At 39.0% G+C, this 14,092-nt stretch overlaps 1 protein-coding gene across 1 annotated transcript in view; it reads right to left on the bottom strand.

Moving 5' to 3' along the window:
* LOC139735978 (uncharacterized) overlaps nt 1-14,092 on the bottom strand; it is a 211,915-nt gene that overhangs the window by 150,016 nt on the left and 47,807 nt on the right. The window contains exon 2 of the mRNA XM_071646733.1: nt 6,202-6,437. Coding sequence (XP_071502834.1) covers nt 6,202-6,402 — 201 coding nt within the window. The 5' untranslated portion in view covers nt 6,403-6,437. The remainder of the gene's footprint in view (nt 1-6,201; nt 6,438-14,092) is intronic.

Genomic DNA, 14,092 nt, shown 5'->3' on the forward strand with positions numbered 1-14,092 from the left:
CCAAAAGGGAAAATGCACAAAGTTTCTTCTTCTTCTTCTTCGAGATACTCCTCAACATTCTGTATGGAATCAAATGAGGAGGAAAGGGAGAGTGTGTGATGTTGCTCTGTTAGTCCTTGTAGCTTGAGTCTTGGTTGTTATGTCATGTGAGAAATATACAGCTATATGATAGTTGGTATCACATGATCCAATTCGCACTCAAATTTCACCGTATGTAAATTTCATGCCAAGTTTGAATGATCACCCTAAATACCTCAGTATTCCCGATGTATTGTTTGTAGGGTATTTTGCAGTGTATTTACATTAATATTTAATACAGAATAAAATGTTAAATACTGTAAAACACGATATATTCGCAGCGTATCATTTTTGCAAATTGGAACCGATGGCCTTTTTTGCGGCATGAAATTTTCACAAATTGCCACTGGCATTCAAGGCACATAGTGTAGACAAGAACTTTTGTGTGTATTGTAATTTCACAAATCTTGGCTCTCGCAAAATTCGTGAAATTAGAATGCATGCGAACATTCCTCGTTTTACAGTACTGTCAGTGTGAATGCACCCATCCCTGACTTCAAAAGTCTAAACTTTCTGCTGTTATCAGTCTCTAACACAGAGACAGTTTCAAAATACAATATCTAACATTGATGAAACTAGTTAAATCCTGAGATAGTGGCACTGTTTCTGTTACATTCACTCAAAGAGGAGAATCTTTTTACCCCTCCCAGGAAGCAATTCATTTGGTCTAGGAAGAAAATTCAAACTCACTAATACCACTTGCCCCGCCCTAGATATAACAAGGATGGGAAACACTCTGACAAATTTGCCTCATATCACCAGAAAACAGACATTTGGCCCAAGACCAGGACATACCCCTGCATGACAAAGTTTTTCTTTCTCAAAGCTGAGGATTTGCAGATCCTGATCCACCATCACTGTCAAAACTCAAGCCAGGCATGTCAGGGTAGTTAGGATAGGGATGTATAGGCTGTGGTGATTTGTCAGAGAAACTTCAGCTTTGAAGAAACTAGCTTAGAAGAAACTTTAATTTCTGAGTGCTTGCTGAAACACTAACAGGGAGGATAGGTGTATGTATCCAACCCACATGCCAGCATGTACTTTCGACAGAGTTTTCAAGATCTAGTTTCATGCGTTGGCTTATAAGCACAACATTACACCGTTTCTGTATCCTTGTTTGTGAGGAAAGTGGTATCAAGATCATTTTATCCAAAACCATGAAGGGGATGAATCCTGAAGGTAGACATTTCACTGCAGCTTCACAGACTATTGATCTCAAACTTGCTTTTTACTTTTGAGGCTAGTAATCAAGGGTCTGATCCAAAAATCAAGAGTGCGCGACGGGACGGAATTTGAATGGGTTTTTTATTTAAAACAAAAAAAGGTTAAGTGGTAGCAGCCATTTATTACTACAAATGTGTTAAGCTTACATGAAGACATCACACTGCACTATGGACAAGATCGGCATCTGTTTTGTTTCCATGGTAACAACATATATTATTAGCGCGACGGGACGGACTGAAAAAATCACTGGTTTTTGTGAAGAAGATTCAAAGGAGAATTAATTCACAGTTAATGAGCAATACAGACCATGTCATGTGGTGTTTGTTTGTCAATGTTCCAAACATCACTTGCACAAATAGAGAAACATCTAGATCTAATAGATTTTATTTTTTAGGTAATTTTCTCAAAAGCTGTTGAAGTCCGTCCCGTCGCGCGACGGGACGGACAAAAGTGAACTATGTACAAAACGAATGGGAAATTCTAGAGAATTGGCTAATTTTCATCAAAATGTATTTAAACTTTGGAAAACACAGTTTTATTACATCTTGATATAGATTAAGCACACCAAGATTCAAACTACTAACGAATGCTGAAAAATTTGACCAACAATTATTATCATAAGGCAAAAAACTCTCATTTTACAAGAATTCTTATACTTTTGGTACAGTAATCCTTGATTTTCTTTCTCGAGGAAAATTACTTCTCATGAATGAAAATGTTGCAGTGACATTTCATTTGCCCAAAGATTGAATCTTTCCATCAAGATCTGATCACCAATGCAAAGGCTGGAATCAAACATTTTACTGCCGTGACGGGACGGAATTAAAAAAACACACTGCTTTTTGAACAAAATTCAAAAAAGAATTGTATCAACGTTGATGAGCCAGACTTGCCATGCAATGTGACATTGTTTTCTATTGATATTCCCTACATTCCTTCAATGAAAAAGCTATCATACAGATCTAATGTATTATAGTTTTTAAGTAATTTCCTCAAAAGGTGTTGAATTCCATCCCATAGCGCAATAAATGATATGCAAAACAAAATGATATGCACAATGTACAAAACAAATGGGAAATTTTCAACACTGACTAATCTGCATCAAAATGTGTTCAAACCTGTGGTTAACACAGTTTTTATAACATTTTAGTGTAGAGTAATAAGATTTTGCTAAGATAAGTCTTTTTATTCTGTTCAAGTTAGGGACACTCTTTTTCTAGCCCATTGTGGTATAAAAATTTCGTCCCATCACACCTACCATTGTTAACATGTGCAGTCCGTCCCGTCGCACCTACCATTGTTTACAAGTGCAGTCCGTCCCGTCGCGCCTACCATTTAGTAAAGTCCGTCCTGTCGCGCGACGGGACGGACATTATGTTGGACAATGATAATTTTCTTATGAATAGAGAATTATTTGATTTAGTGTCATGGATATAGAGCCCCACTAATTCATTGATACATTGTGGAATATGAGTGATCAAACTCAAGTCTATCATACAGAAAAAATAATAATTTGGTGTCAAAGTACTGAAAAACATGTTTTTTCAAGAAAAAATGAAGATTTTGACCCAAAATTTAACTATAATGAGAAAAATGAATACCAGATATGAATTGCTCCTAGGAAGGGTACTCTATGAAAATAATCAATGTTTCCCCTACTTTTGTAATTTTTGTGCAAATTACTTGAAAAAGTAATGTCCGTCCCGTCGCGCAAAGAGGGCGCTTTTCCTGTTTTACCGGTGATTTACGGAAAAGTCTGACATCAAATATATTAGACATGTACTTTTCTGAAAACTGCAGATTCTCAGCTCTAATATGATATATAACATGAAATACAAGTGTCAATATGAAAATTTAGTCCAAGTGAACACTATTTTTGGATCAGACCCTCAAATTACATATCACAGGATTCAGAAGCATATTTGAGATATGACAAGATCTTGTTATGTTCACTGGGACAGATACTATCACACAAGTCCTCAATTTCTATCTATCCGTCACATATCAATCAGTCGATGCAAAGGGTATTCTGTTGCACCATTAAAAAAAATATACAATATTTACTGGGAATATATGTACCACCACGAATATATGCACCTTTGGGTATGCTCTCTACAAATATATGCACTAATGGAAATATATGCACAACTAGAAATATAAGCACCACTAGGATATACATCCTTGGGAATATTTGTATACACCTCAGTGTATGCACTGATATCATGCATTGCTAGGAATATATGCACCTCCATTGCACCACCGGGAATATGTGCACCATTAGAAATGTATGCACTTCCAATGATATATATATATGCACCACAAGGAATATATGCTCCTCCAATAATATATGTACTGCTGGAAATATAATGCGCCACTAGGAATATATCCACCATCTCACATGATGAGAAAGACAGCGAGGTAAGAAGTCTCCTTCTCAAGCCAGAAACAGAGCTTGGCCACAAATGAAGGTTGCAGCTGTTGAAGAATCCAGCTTCTACAAGCAGCTGATCATGTGAAATAGTCTGCCTTGGCGACAGAATGTAGGCCTACATGGCGAACAAATCATTAGAGAGATTTCCCAAGGTACACGTACAAAACTTTTGGCTCAGAAATACATCACATAAATTAGCCTTGCTAGAAGTCCAATGCTCAATCTCTAATCATAGTACCACGGAGCTAATCCATTTCATCAGAACATTACCAAATTCACAAGAATTGTACATGACTTTATATGACGTATTCCTGGCTAATAATGAATAAAACCGAATAAAAGAATAAAAGAATAAAAACACCTGCTGACATCAATCTAAGAAGAAGACATGAAATGACAGGTTTACCTTTCTTTTATAACATTGCCAGTCTCTTTCATTTTTTTTCCCCTCATCAACCAGTACTGTAGAATGGAATCTTCAAGGAATGGCACCTACATATTAAACTACACAAAGCAGATTCAAAGGAATAATCCAGCTTATTTCAGAAGAGTTTGAGCAATTATGACTCTAATCCTTCCCACTGGTTGTACTCTAACAAGACAGAAAAACAGACAAATGAGTAGATCCTAAAAAAACAGAAATATTCACAACATAAAACTTTCACAATTTGAAGCCGACAGCTTTTTTTTTGCGGCATGAAGCCTTTGCAAATTGCCACTGGTATTCAATGCACTGTGTACAAAAAAAAAATGCAGGCATCTAATACTTTTGCTAATATTGGTCCCTTGCAAAATTTACAAAAGTTTTATGCATGCAAAAATTAGTTTTTATAGTATCCTGAGAATGGGATACCTCTCAGAGCAGCCTTGAGAGATAGAGGATTAAAATGACTCAACATCCTACGGTACTGTGAACTGACAACTCTTGGATCTCCTTTAGATTTTAGTTTTGTGACAACTTGTATGAGTAGAAAATGCCCATATCTGCCAACATACTCAGCAAAACAAACATTTGAGATAATAGCAGAAGAACTTCTCTTAAAGAATATAGAAGGGTATGATTTAAATGCAAAATTTCACTGCAAATCAAGTGATTCGATTCAGAGATCATCTCACCTTTAAGAGAAAACCATGTTTACATTTTCGGAATATATTTTTTGAAAGTACATGTGTACATTATGTCATGATGCTATTTCCTAAAGTGCTTTCAAGAAAGTTATACTTGTTGGTAAGTTTTCACAACACCCTCCCTAGTCACTGATTAATAGGAAAGAATCTGCTTTAAAGCAACAAGATGTGGATCAGCATCCTTATTTTGCGGCAATTAAAAGTCCCACAGGAAGAAAGCAATGACAGTCCTACACCAGAGACAATCTAGTGCCCCTTTCACAAGACTTCCATGCCTTTTTGTTTGGGTCAAAGGTCATGGTTGCCATGGCAATCTGCCCCAGACAAGACTCACTCCTGCACGTCCTCTTTCGTTGCACTGTCACAACATGAAGGTGAAGCTCTGAAAGAAGATTGACTACTTGAGAATGGTAGGAGGATAAAGGGTGCAAAGGTGAAGGAGCTCACCCAGCATTGGGTGAGCAAAGACATTCAGGAACCAAATCAGGCAATATCCTTACAGGGAAGCTTGGAATTACATCAAGAGTATTACTTACAAATTACATTTCTTCTCGGCATGATACCAAAATTAATCTGTGAGAAGTAAGGAGACTGTGACATATCATCCAACAACCACCTGATTCAGGTGTAGGTTACACCATCTTTTCCAGACGGTCTCACATTCCAAACAGGTGTATTTCCATCACAGGAGAGAAAGACGGGTCTGGAATCAAGACTAGACCCGCCCAAACTTGTTCATCACTCTCAGCAGCTAGTAAAACAAATGGACAGATAGATGGACGGAAGAAACATTGCTTTTTATTCTCCTTTGCATTTCTCCTCGCTAATCCAGATGTTGACCTAATGATGACAAAAACTCATTACCAGGCATGTTGGTAATGCACACTGATGATAATGCAGAGTATAATGTATATCAGATGACAATAATGGTAGTGATGATGGTATAGGTAAAGATGAGGATTTATGACGATGATGAAGATGATGGCAAAGATGAGTCGGTAATTGTGATGATGATGATGATGATGATGATGATGATGATGATGATGATGATGATGATGATGATGATGATGATGATGGTGAAGATGATGATGGTGGTGACGGTTTTGATTATAATAGTGAAGACACTGACTCAACTATGATATTGTGTTTTTGCAATACCAATGTTTTCTTCCAATAGGTCTCCATGAGAATAAATAGCACCAGAGTGAAAACATAGAGTAATACTACTCAATAAAGTTCCTCTTTAAGCAAAGTGGTTTTTTAAGCACTTCTACAGAAGGATTTGGATCAGAATTAGGAGTTTTGGGATGGAAATTGAAGTATTTGAAGAATGCACCCACCTTGGCCTTCTTGACTTTCTTCATGGATGCCCTGAGACGCCTCCACTCAGGTTGGGTCATCCCAAGCTGGGACACATCATCTTGCTGGACATAGGTTAAGTGGTCTAGGGCGGTCACTCCCAGCTTGTTGACAAACTCCTGGTGGTAGTGCTGGAGGTCAAGTTCGTCCAGGAAGTCGTAGAGGGGGCTTTCGTATGGCATGCTGTCAGTACAGCGCTAGCCAGTCACATCGTAGTCTGTATGGAGGAGATATAAATGCATGCATAGTTAAAATATCATCTACAGAAATTAATATTTATGGGGTTTTCATCCTTTTTACAGCTTGGACAGAGACCAAACAAATTAAAAGTTTCTAGGGAGTCAATCATCTCTGAAGGAAATTTCTAGAAATATGCTCATTTTGACAGAGAGGATAACATTTCAGGACTACATTGCAGTTCAATAAAGTTTGATAAAAATGATGCTACTAAAATCTACAGTTTTCATGTTAGTATGCAAAAGGAAAAATGTCTAAAATAGTGGCTTTCCGAAAAAAAAACACATGAAAATACATAGCTTTTCATGGCACTGTGGCATTTATAATCTCAAGTTTTAAAAAAAAAAAAATCTCATTGAAGACAGAAATAATACTATTTCTCATTACTTGTGGAATAAGACACAATTACATAGCAGACAGCACTGACATAAAAAGGGGATTTTATAGCTCTAATTATCTTTCAGTATTTCTGAAAACTACAAATTTATTGATGATCACTCTGTACTGATAATAACAGTGTGAAATGTGCCACAAAATATTTCATCAATACACAGAACTAACAATACCACGAGATGTCGCCTCAGCCAGACACTCAAGAATAGTGAAACATGAACACTAGAGGGAGCTCTACCACTTTATACATCCTCACTACATTGAATGGTTGAGAGAACAGAGTGCAGAGAAACGCTGTACCTTGACTGAGTGTTACTCTCTGACAGCATAACAGTACTTAGCAGTACATTATCTAGTCATACAAACACATGTCAACACTTAACTCTGTTTTCTTCTCTTGTCTTCATATTAAACTTCAGTTTATGAAATGGCTTTCGATGATATAACAGACTGTACCTTGCTTGGTTTTGAAATGAGATCATACTTGACAAAGCCATAGTGCCCTATCAGGAGTTTAAATGCTTTTTTAAACATATAAATATGATATCATATCACAAATTCATGTTCCCCTCTGCTGAATCCTAACACTTCAAATATTATCATTACCTCTCAAATCTGACAATCATCTTTATATTCTTTATGAGAAAAAGTCACAAATGTACTAAACTTATTTGAAATCAGTCAAATAAGGGCATAGTTTTCATGCATCAAGGAAACGAGTAATATGATGGTACCTTTATAAAAGCAATATCATAACTGCAGATTACTTACTGTAAAGTTATAAGCATTCAAAGATTGATAAAATCAAACAATGCCTCACATTCTCTGAGTGCAGAATCAGTAATAGTATTGTCTGCCATGTTTTGATTCCTGCAGTCAACAGTAAGAATAGCTAAAAACTGGGATTGTAAGGAATGTGTTTCTCTTAAAGGCAGCCGATCGCCATCCCTAATGGTACGTAAACTCCGAACGACCGAAGTTTGTGTAATGCTACCACTGAGACAAATTTTAGTGTATGTGTGTGCGTGTGTGTGTACGCATCATACACAAACATTGTCACCGCGAGCTGCGGTGATTGGAGGAGAGAGGCCAGAAAACGCTGCGGCGTGTGTGTGTGTGTGTGTGTGTGTGTACGTGTGTGTGTACGCATCATACACAAATATTGTCACCGCGAGTTGCGGTGATTGGAGGAGAGAGGCCAGAAGACGCGTGGCTCTTTTGGCCTCTCTTCATGCGCATGCGCACTGAGAGTGTGCGTCCATTCGGAAGCTCTCGGGGCTCGCTGGGACAGCCATTTTGGGTTAGGAGATGAGCACAGGGAGCTCTCTTGTAGCCTACCGTATTTTCGCTGACCCATTGAGCCAGCGCTATTCTCATTCGGGGGTCACTACATTTGATACAGAATGGGGGAGGCAGCGTGTTGCGTTCGTCTCCGTGCCGCACAAACCACTCGCCACGACTGAGTGTCTTTAATACCGTAAAGTTCCGTGTATAAGACGCACCCGTATATAAGACGCACCCCTAATTTCGGACCTAAAATTTAAAAAAAAAAAACACACGAAAATGTCCACGCAAATATTGCGTGTGTCATACATATTATTTCAGCTCAATATTTCCCTAGAATGCAGCATGTATTTGCTCTATTTTTCGTTTCCTTTTATATTTTCTTTTAACGGTATTCATCGGGTATCAACAAAATATGGAAGACGCAAAATGCGAGACTTGTCTCGGTACTCACTTGCTATTGTTTCGCCTTTCAATCGTGGTACATGTGTCATGCATATCGTACTCATGTGTATACAGTACGATCTTTGCTGTCATACATAGCAGAGGGTGTCTCGCATATTGACGCATGTCAGACTGGAAGGTTCATCACGAAAAATAAGAAAAACATCAACAAGTGTAGCAGAGGGATCATACGGCAAGACGTACGGTGCGTACGGTAATTACACTCATGCACTGTTACCAGTAACATGTGTGTCTATTGTACCATGCTTGTATGCACAGTGCTGGCCTTTTGCAAAAGGCAGCTCGCTATAATTTCAGCACACGCACACAGAGAGCAATGGACTTGCACACACAGCGCGCAACGGGTTAGCGCGCTTCGATCCGATCGCTGTGTGCACGCGAGTCCATTGCAAAAGCCTCTCTGCAGCTGCTGCCTTTGCCAAAGGCTTGCTACTAGCTAGCTACAGCACAGTGTAGCTATATGCTATCTAGCTGGTCTCGCACTCGTGAAATGAAGAGCAAACGAACGGCATGGATATGCATGCATGCTTCACACATCGTTCATATTTACGGTGACATAGTGTCGATCCTACTCCGTATTTTACAGCTTTTGTCTATGGTCATATTGATACTAGTACATTGATAAGTTTTACAGTATCGGTAATTTAGTAATGATACCTGTACATCGCGTATTCCAGCTACTAGGTTGGCTGTTGGTAGCTTGGTAGACTGACATCGGTAGCATACAGCAGTGCTGTTACAGCTGTTGTCTATGGCCAGATTGATACATCGTTACTGCACAAGGCCGATGTAAGTGTATCTCGTATTTGCAGCTTTTGTGGGTGTCCAGATTGAAAGATCGCTCTTTTATCCGTAAGTTCTAGTGATTGCTTACCTTCCAAACGTCGATGGGCATACATGGCCCCAAGTTGGCCTTATAAAATTGGGTGTACATGACGGATTTTTTTCCTCGATTCGACTGTACCCGTGTATACGATGCACCCCCGATTTTCAACGGTTTCCGACGAAAAAATAGTGCGTCTTATACACGGAACTTTACGGTAATTCAATTCAAAGTCATAGGCCCGAATTCACGAAGGTGGTACAAATGAAACCATGGTTTAAACCATGGACAAAAACCATGGAGCACCAAGTGTCACACGGAATACTGTAAAATGAGAAATTTTCGCGTGCATTTTAATTTCGCGAATTTCGCGAGCGCCAAAATTCGCAAAATTAAAATGCACGCGAAGGTTTTTGTCTACACAACATGCATTGGACACCAGTGGCAATTCGCAAAAATTTCATGCCACGAAAAGGGCTGTCGGCTCCAATTCGCGAAAATTTCATGCCGCGAATATATCATGTTTTACAGTATTTGGTTTATAAATCAGTCATTTCGTCGATGAAATAATTATTTTGTAACGAAATGACAACATTTTGTAACTAAATTAACATTTCGTCCACAAAGTGATAATTTCGTTAACGAAACGGTCATTTTGTCGACGAAATGACCAATTTCGTAACGAAGTATTCCGTGAAACACTTGGCGCTCCATGGTTTTTGTCCATGGTTTAAACCATGGTTTCATTTGTACCACCTTCGTGAATTCGGGCCAACTATTGTATGTCACATTTCAATCCATTATACAATTTAATAGAAGAATCAACCAAAGAATGTTGTACACATGTTCATCACCTCTTTATGGCCATATATACCAGTATACATCATACAATACAGTCATTAAAAATTTACTTCATGGACTAATTCACTGAAAATCTAACTTCCGTAAATATCATTCACATTTGCATCAATGATGTAGTACCAATGTCAGTTATTTTTGTGGGCACATTTCAGGTGTTTTCGTTTCCAGGTATTTCACAAGTTGACTGATATTCACAAAATCAACAACTCCTAAAAATATTGTCCCTTCAAAATGTGTTTGATCAAGCACCTCAGTTGACTTCTACTTTCCAGATTAAACGGCAAGAGCAGCTGTGTAGTATCGTAAATCCCAAATCACAATGATAATTTTTAGCATGACACTGCATCCCAAGAAACATGTTTCCTACCATGTTTATATTTATATCATTCTCCTTTTGAAGTGTGTTCAAAGGAAACGTGGTTCTATCTTTCGAGATGAATTAATGCAGCCTTAGACAGCACAGCACACAGTGCATGACACATGCAGCCTTGACATACCAGCTGCATGCATCAATACCAATGAAATCCAGTACAGTAACATTATGGGGGCTAGGTTCTTATGAGAGCACTGTGAATAATCCTGACATTACAAAAGAGGTTTTAGTGAGGTTAACCACAATTTCCTCATGTTGCTACACCCGTTTCTCACAATATGCCTTCTATAGATTAACACAGCATGCTACACAATTAGAAGATTATCCCTTTAAATGGTCAAACAATAACATCTATGGTCAGTTCTAGCCAAAAGAACCAACCTCTAGCCATGATGTAACTAACATCTCCCTCTACATAAAATGGAGCTCTAGATCTTAAAATCCCAAATAAAAAGGATAAACATTTTATGGTGAAATTTCTGTTAAATATCAAACTTCATGGATGGATTTGAACGAGTTACATGCAACACTGCATCAATCAGCACAAGTTAAAGTTGCTGTTACAATACGGATTTTAATATGATTCAGCTGGAGATGGAATCGGCCCCATTTCTTCAAATTTACAAACTTTCTACATAGAAAACTAAGAGCTTTCCTCCATCCTTGCTGCTATTTATTCAACGAGTACATTTTAAGCCTACTTGTACATCGTAATGACTTCAATGCTTCATCATATTCAAGCTGAGATTTCACTTAATTTGTGTGTGTGTGTGTGTGTGTATGTGTGTGTGTGTTTGTAAACGTGTACAACATGACACGCAGAAAAGCAATACAACATATACTTTGCAGAGCACAGTAAAGAACACAGAAATCGATCTACACACGTATCACATTCATGATGGGATCAATGTTAATATTTTTGTGTGTTCTAAAATTCACCAATAGCATCCAACATTCACAGTACTCTATTAAGGTTTGTTTGTGTGTTTGTTTCATTTTTCCATCTGAGAAGATGGCTGGATGGCCTGTATTGAGCTGCACTCACTAGCCGTTCTTCCATGGAGTCAAGTTGGATGTGAGGCGGGACCCCTTCACCAGGTTAAATGCACGCTGTCCTTTACGATGAATGGATGAGGTTAGATCTTTTACTTGCGTGAGATGTGACTCTCTCAAACAAGGAACCTCCAGTTTACGTCCTGTCCAAGAGACAGAGTGTTTTTGCCTCTTAGTAGAGGGGAAGGTAGATTACACAAAACATCGCTCAGTTAATAGACTCAGGAATCGAACCCAGGTAATTTGGATATATGGAGGCAGACGCACTACCAACTACAGCCAAATTGCCCCAAGTCACACAACTCAAACAAAACTTATTTTTAAAAAAAGAGTTAAAAAAATGACATCAGCAAATCACTTTCAACAACAAAACAAACAGTAAACTGGACTACTAAAAAGGGGCATGCTATTAAAAGTATAGTAAATCATCCAGTCAATGCATGAATTCTTATTTCTAATTCAAGTCTATTCAGACTAGGCTATTACATAAATATTAATCAGTCCTTCATTGTAATTTCATACATTATTATTCATAGTCATTGTAAACATACAACACAGGGAAAGCCATACTTCATTGACATTGCAAACCAGTCCCAAATACACCCACTGCTCCTGTCACAATTTCAACAATTAAACAAGTTCAAAACACTGCTCAGAATTCTTGCAAATATTTACATCTGAATGTTTGGATTACTGTGTCTCAACCTTCCACAAACACAGAATGGAAATAGGACGTCATCCAAAGAAAGCAGATCTCACTGCATACAGACGGACGTCACTGGGGATTGTACGTAAGACATGTTGTCTTGTACTTGTAAATCCGCCATGTATACACTTAATTTGTATGCCGCTGAGCATGCAAACAATATCATTAAGAATTCCATAACTGAGAGGTGAGGCGCGACAAGAGCACTTTCCCATGGTTTACACTTTCTCCTTCACTCTGCCCCCAAAAAGGAGGAGGGCCCAGCATGACGCCTCTGTAGGTTAACTTCAAGGAGCGGCGGCCATACTTCTCAGATCTCACGGATTTGATTTACAGCAGCACTAGGCACGAAGGAATATGGCTGGCAGGTATGAAGTACTGTAGTCCATCTCTTCATCAGTGGCTCCCTTTTCTCTGACTAGAGTCACTACTTGTTTGGGGGTACTAAATGGGGGGAGGGGAAGGGGAGGGAAAAGGAAGGGAAGGGAAGAGAAGAGGAGGATGAGGGTTAAGGGGGAAGGGAAGGAACAGTCTGTCTCTCAAAAGCCCTTTTTACACTTATGTTTCTTAACCCCGTAATTTCTCTGACCCAGGACTTCGTTGGTCCCGTACCAATTTTTTCAGCTTTTTACACTCACCAATTAGTCCCGTACTAAGCTCTTGTCCAGGGCCAAGGAGAAAATTGACCTTTTTACACTCGTATAAATTTCTTAGTCCGGTACTTTCCAAACCACATGAATATTCATGATTACGCTGTGCACTGTACACGTACACGCACGCACTGGCAGCACTTGATTACCTCGTTTCTGATTGGTCAGTGGGGGTTGGACTTCGTCTCCGTCGCTTAGCCCCGGATTATTTTTTTCGTTCTGTTTACACTCACTTGCTTGGCACTGCAATTACGGTGCTAACCCTGCTATTTTGCAGGGCCAGATAGTACGGGATTATCGGTGGGGCTAGCCCACTTTGGCAAAAACGAGTGTAAACAGAAAGTGGGCTAAGGATAGTCCAGTACCAACGGTGAGGCTAAGGGCCTTAGCCCCACCGTTGGTACGGGACTAAGCAAAAATTTACAAGTGTAAAAAGCCCTCAACAGTGGTTCCTTACAGACCCCGCATCGCCGTTGTAGCATGGGGATACCATGGTGTGGGAAGGCTAGCAAGAATCTGATATATTTAGAAATCCCCTTAACAGATTAATATGAAGCACACACACATTTGAAATATATATCTCAACTGAACATTCAAACATAACCGATGAGCTTACACTTCTGTGCACATACTGCTGATAGGCAGTTCTCTTTTTTTTTTAGCAGGCATGCACCAGTCATGGAATTTTTAATGTACCCTGATGGGCAAGAGATGACAAATGATTCCATCAGGCCAACCTTCTCTCACAACAATTAACTCCTTTGTGATAAGAAGGGGGAAGGGGAGAGGGGAAAAGGGCAGTCCACCTCAAAAGAAGGGAAAAAAACACAACATGCTCTTAAATTAACTTTGAACAAGCTCACATTTATTTATATACACCAACCCGCTAGATGCAGATGGTCTTTTCTCTATAACCAACCTCAAATGGCTATATTTCACAAGTATCCACACCCATTCTTTGCCACTAATAACCTGGATGTGGAGCAGCCCCTAATAATATGCACCCCTAGGGAAGAGTAATTAGGGG

Source organism: Diadema antillarum, unplaced genomic scaffold (assembly GCF_040938485.1).
Source record: "Diadema antillarum isolate AM-2024a unplaced genomic scaffold, OU_Dant_1.0 seq00000616_RagTag, whole genome shotgun sequence".
Lineage (NCBI taxonomy): Eukaryota > Metazoa > Echinodermata > Echinoidea > Diadematoida > Diadematidae > Diadema > Diadema antillarum.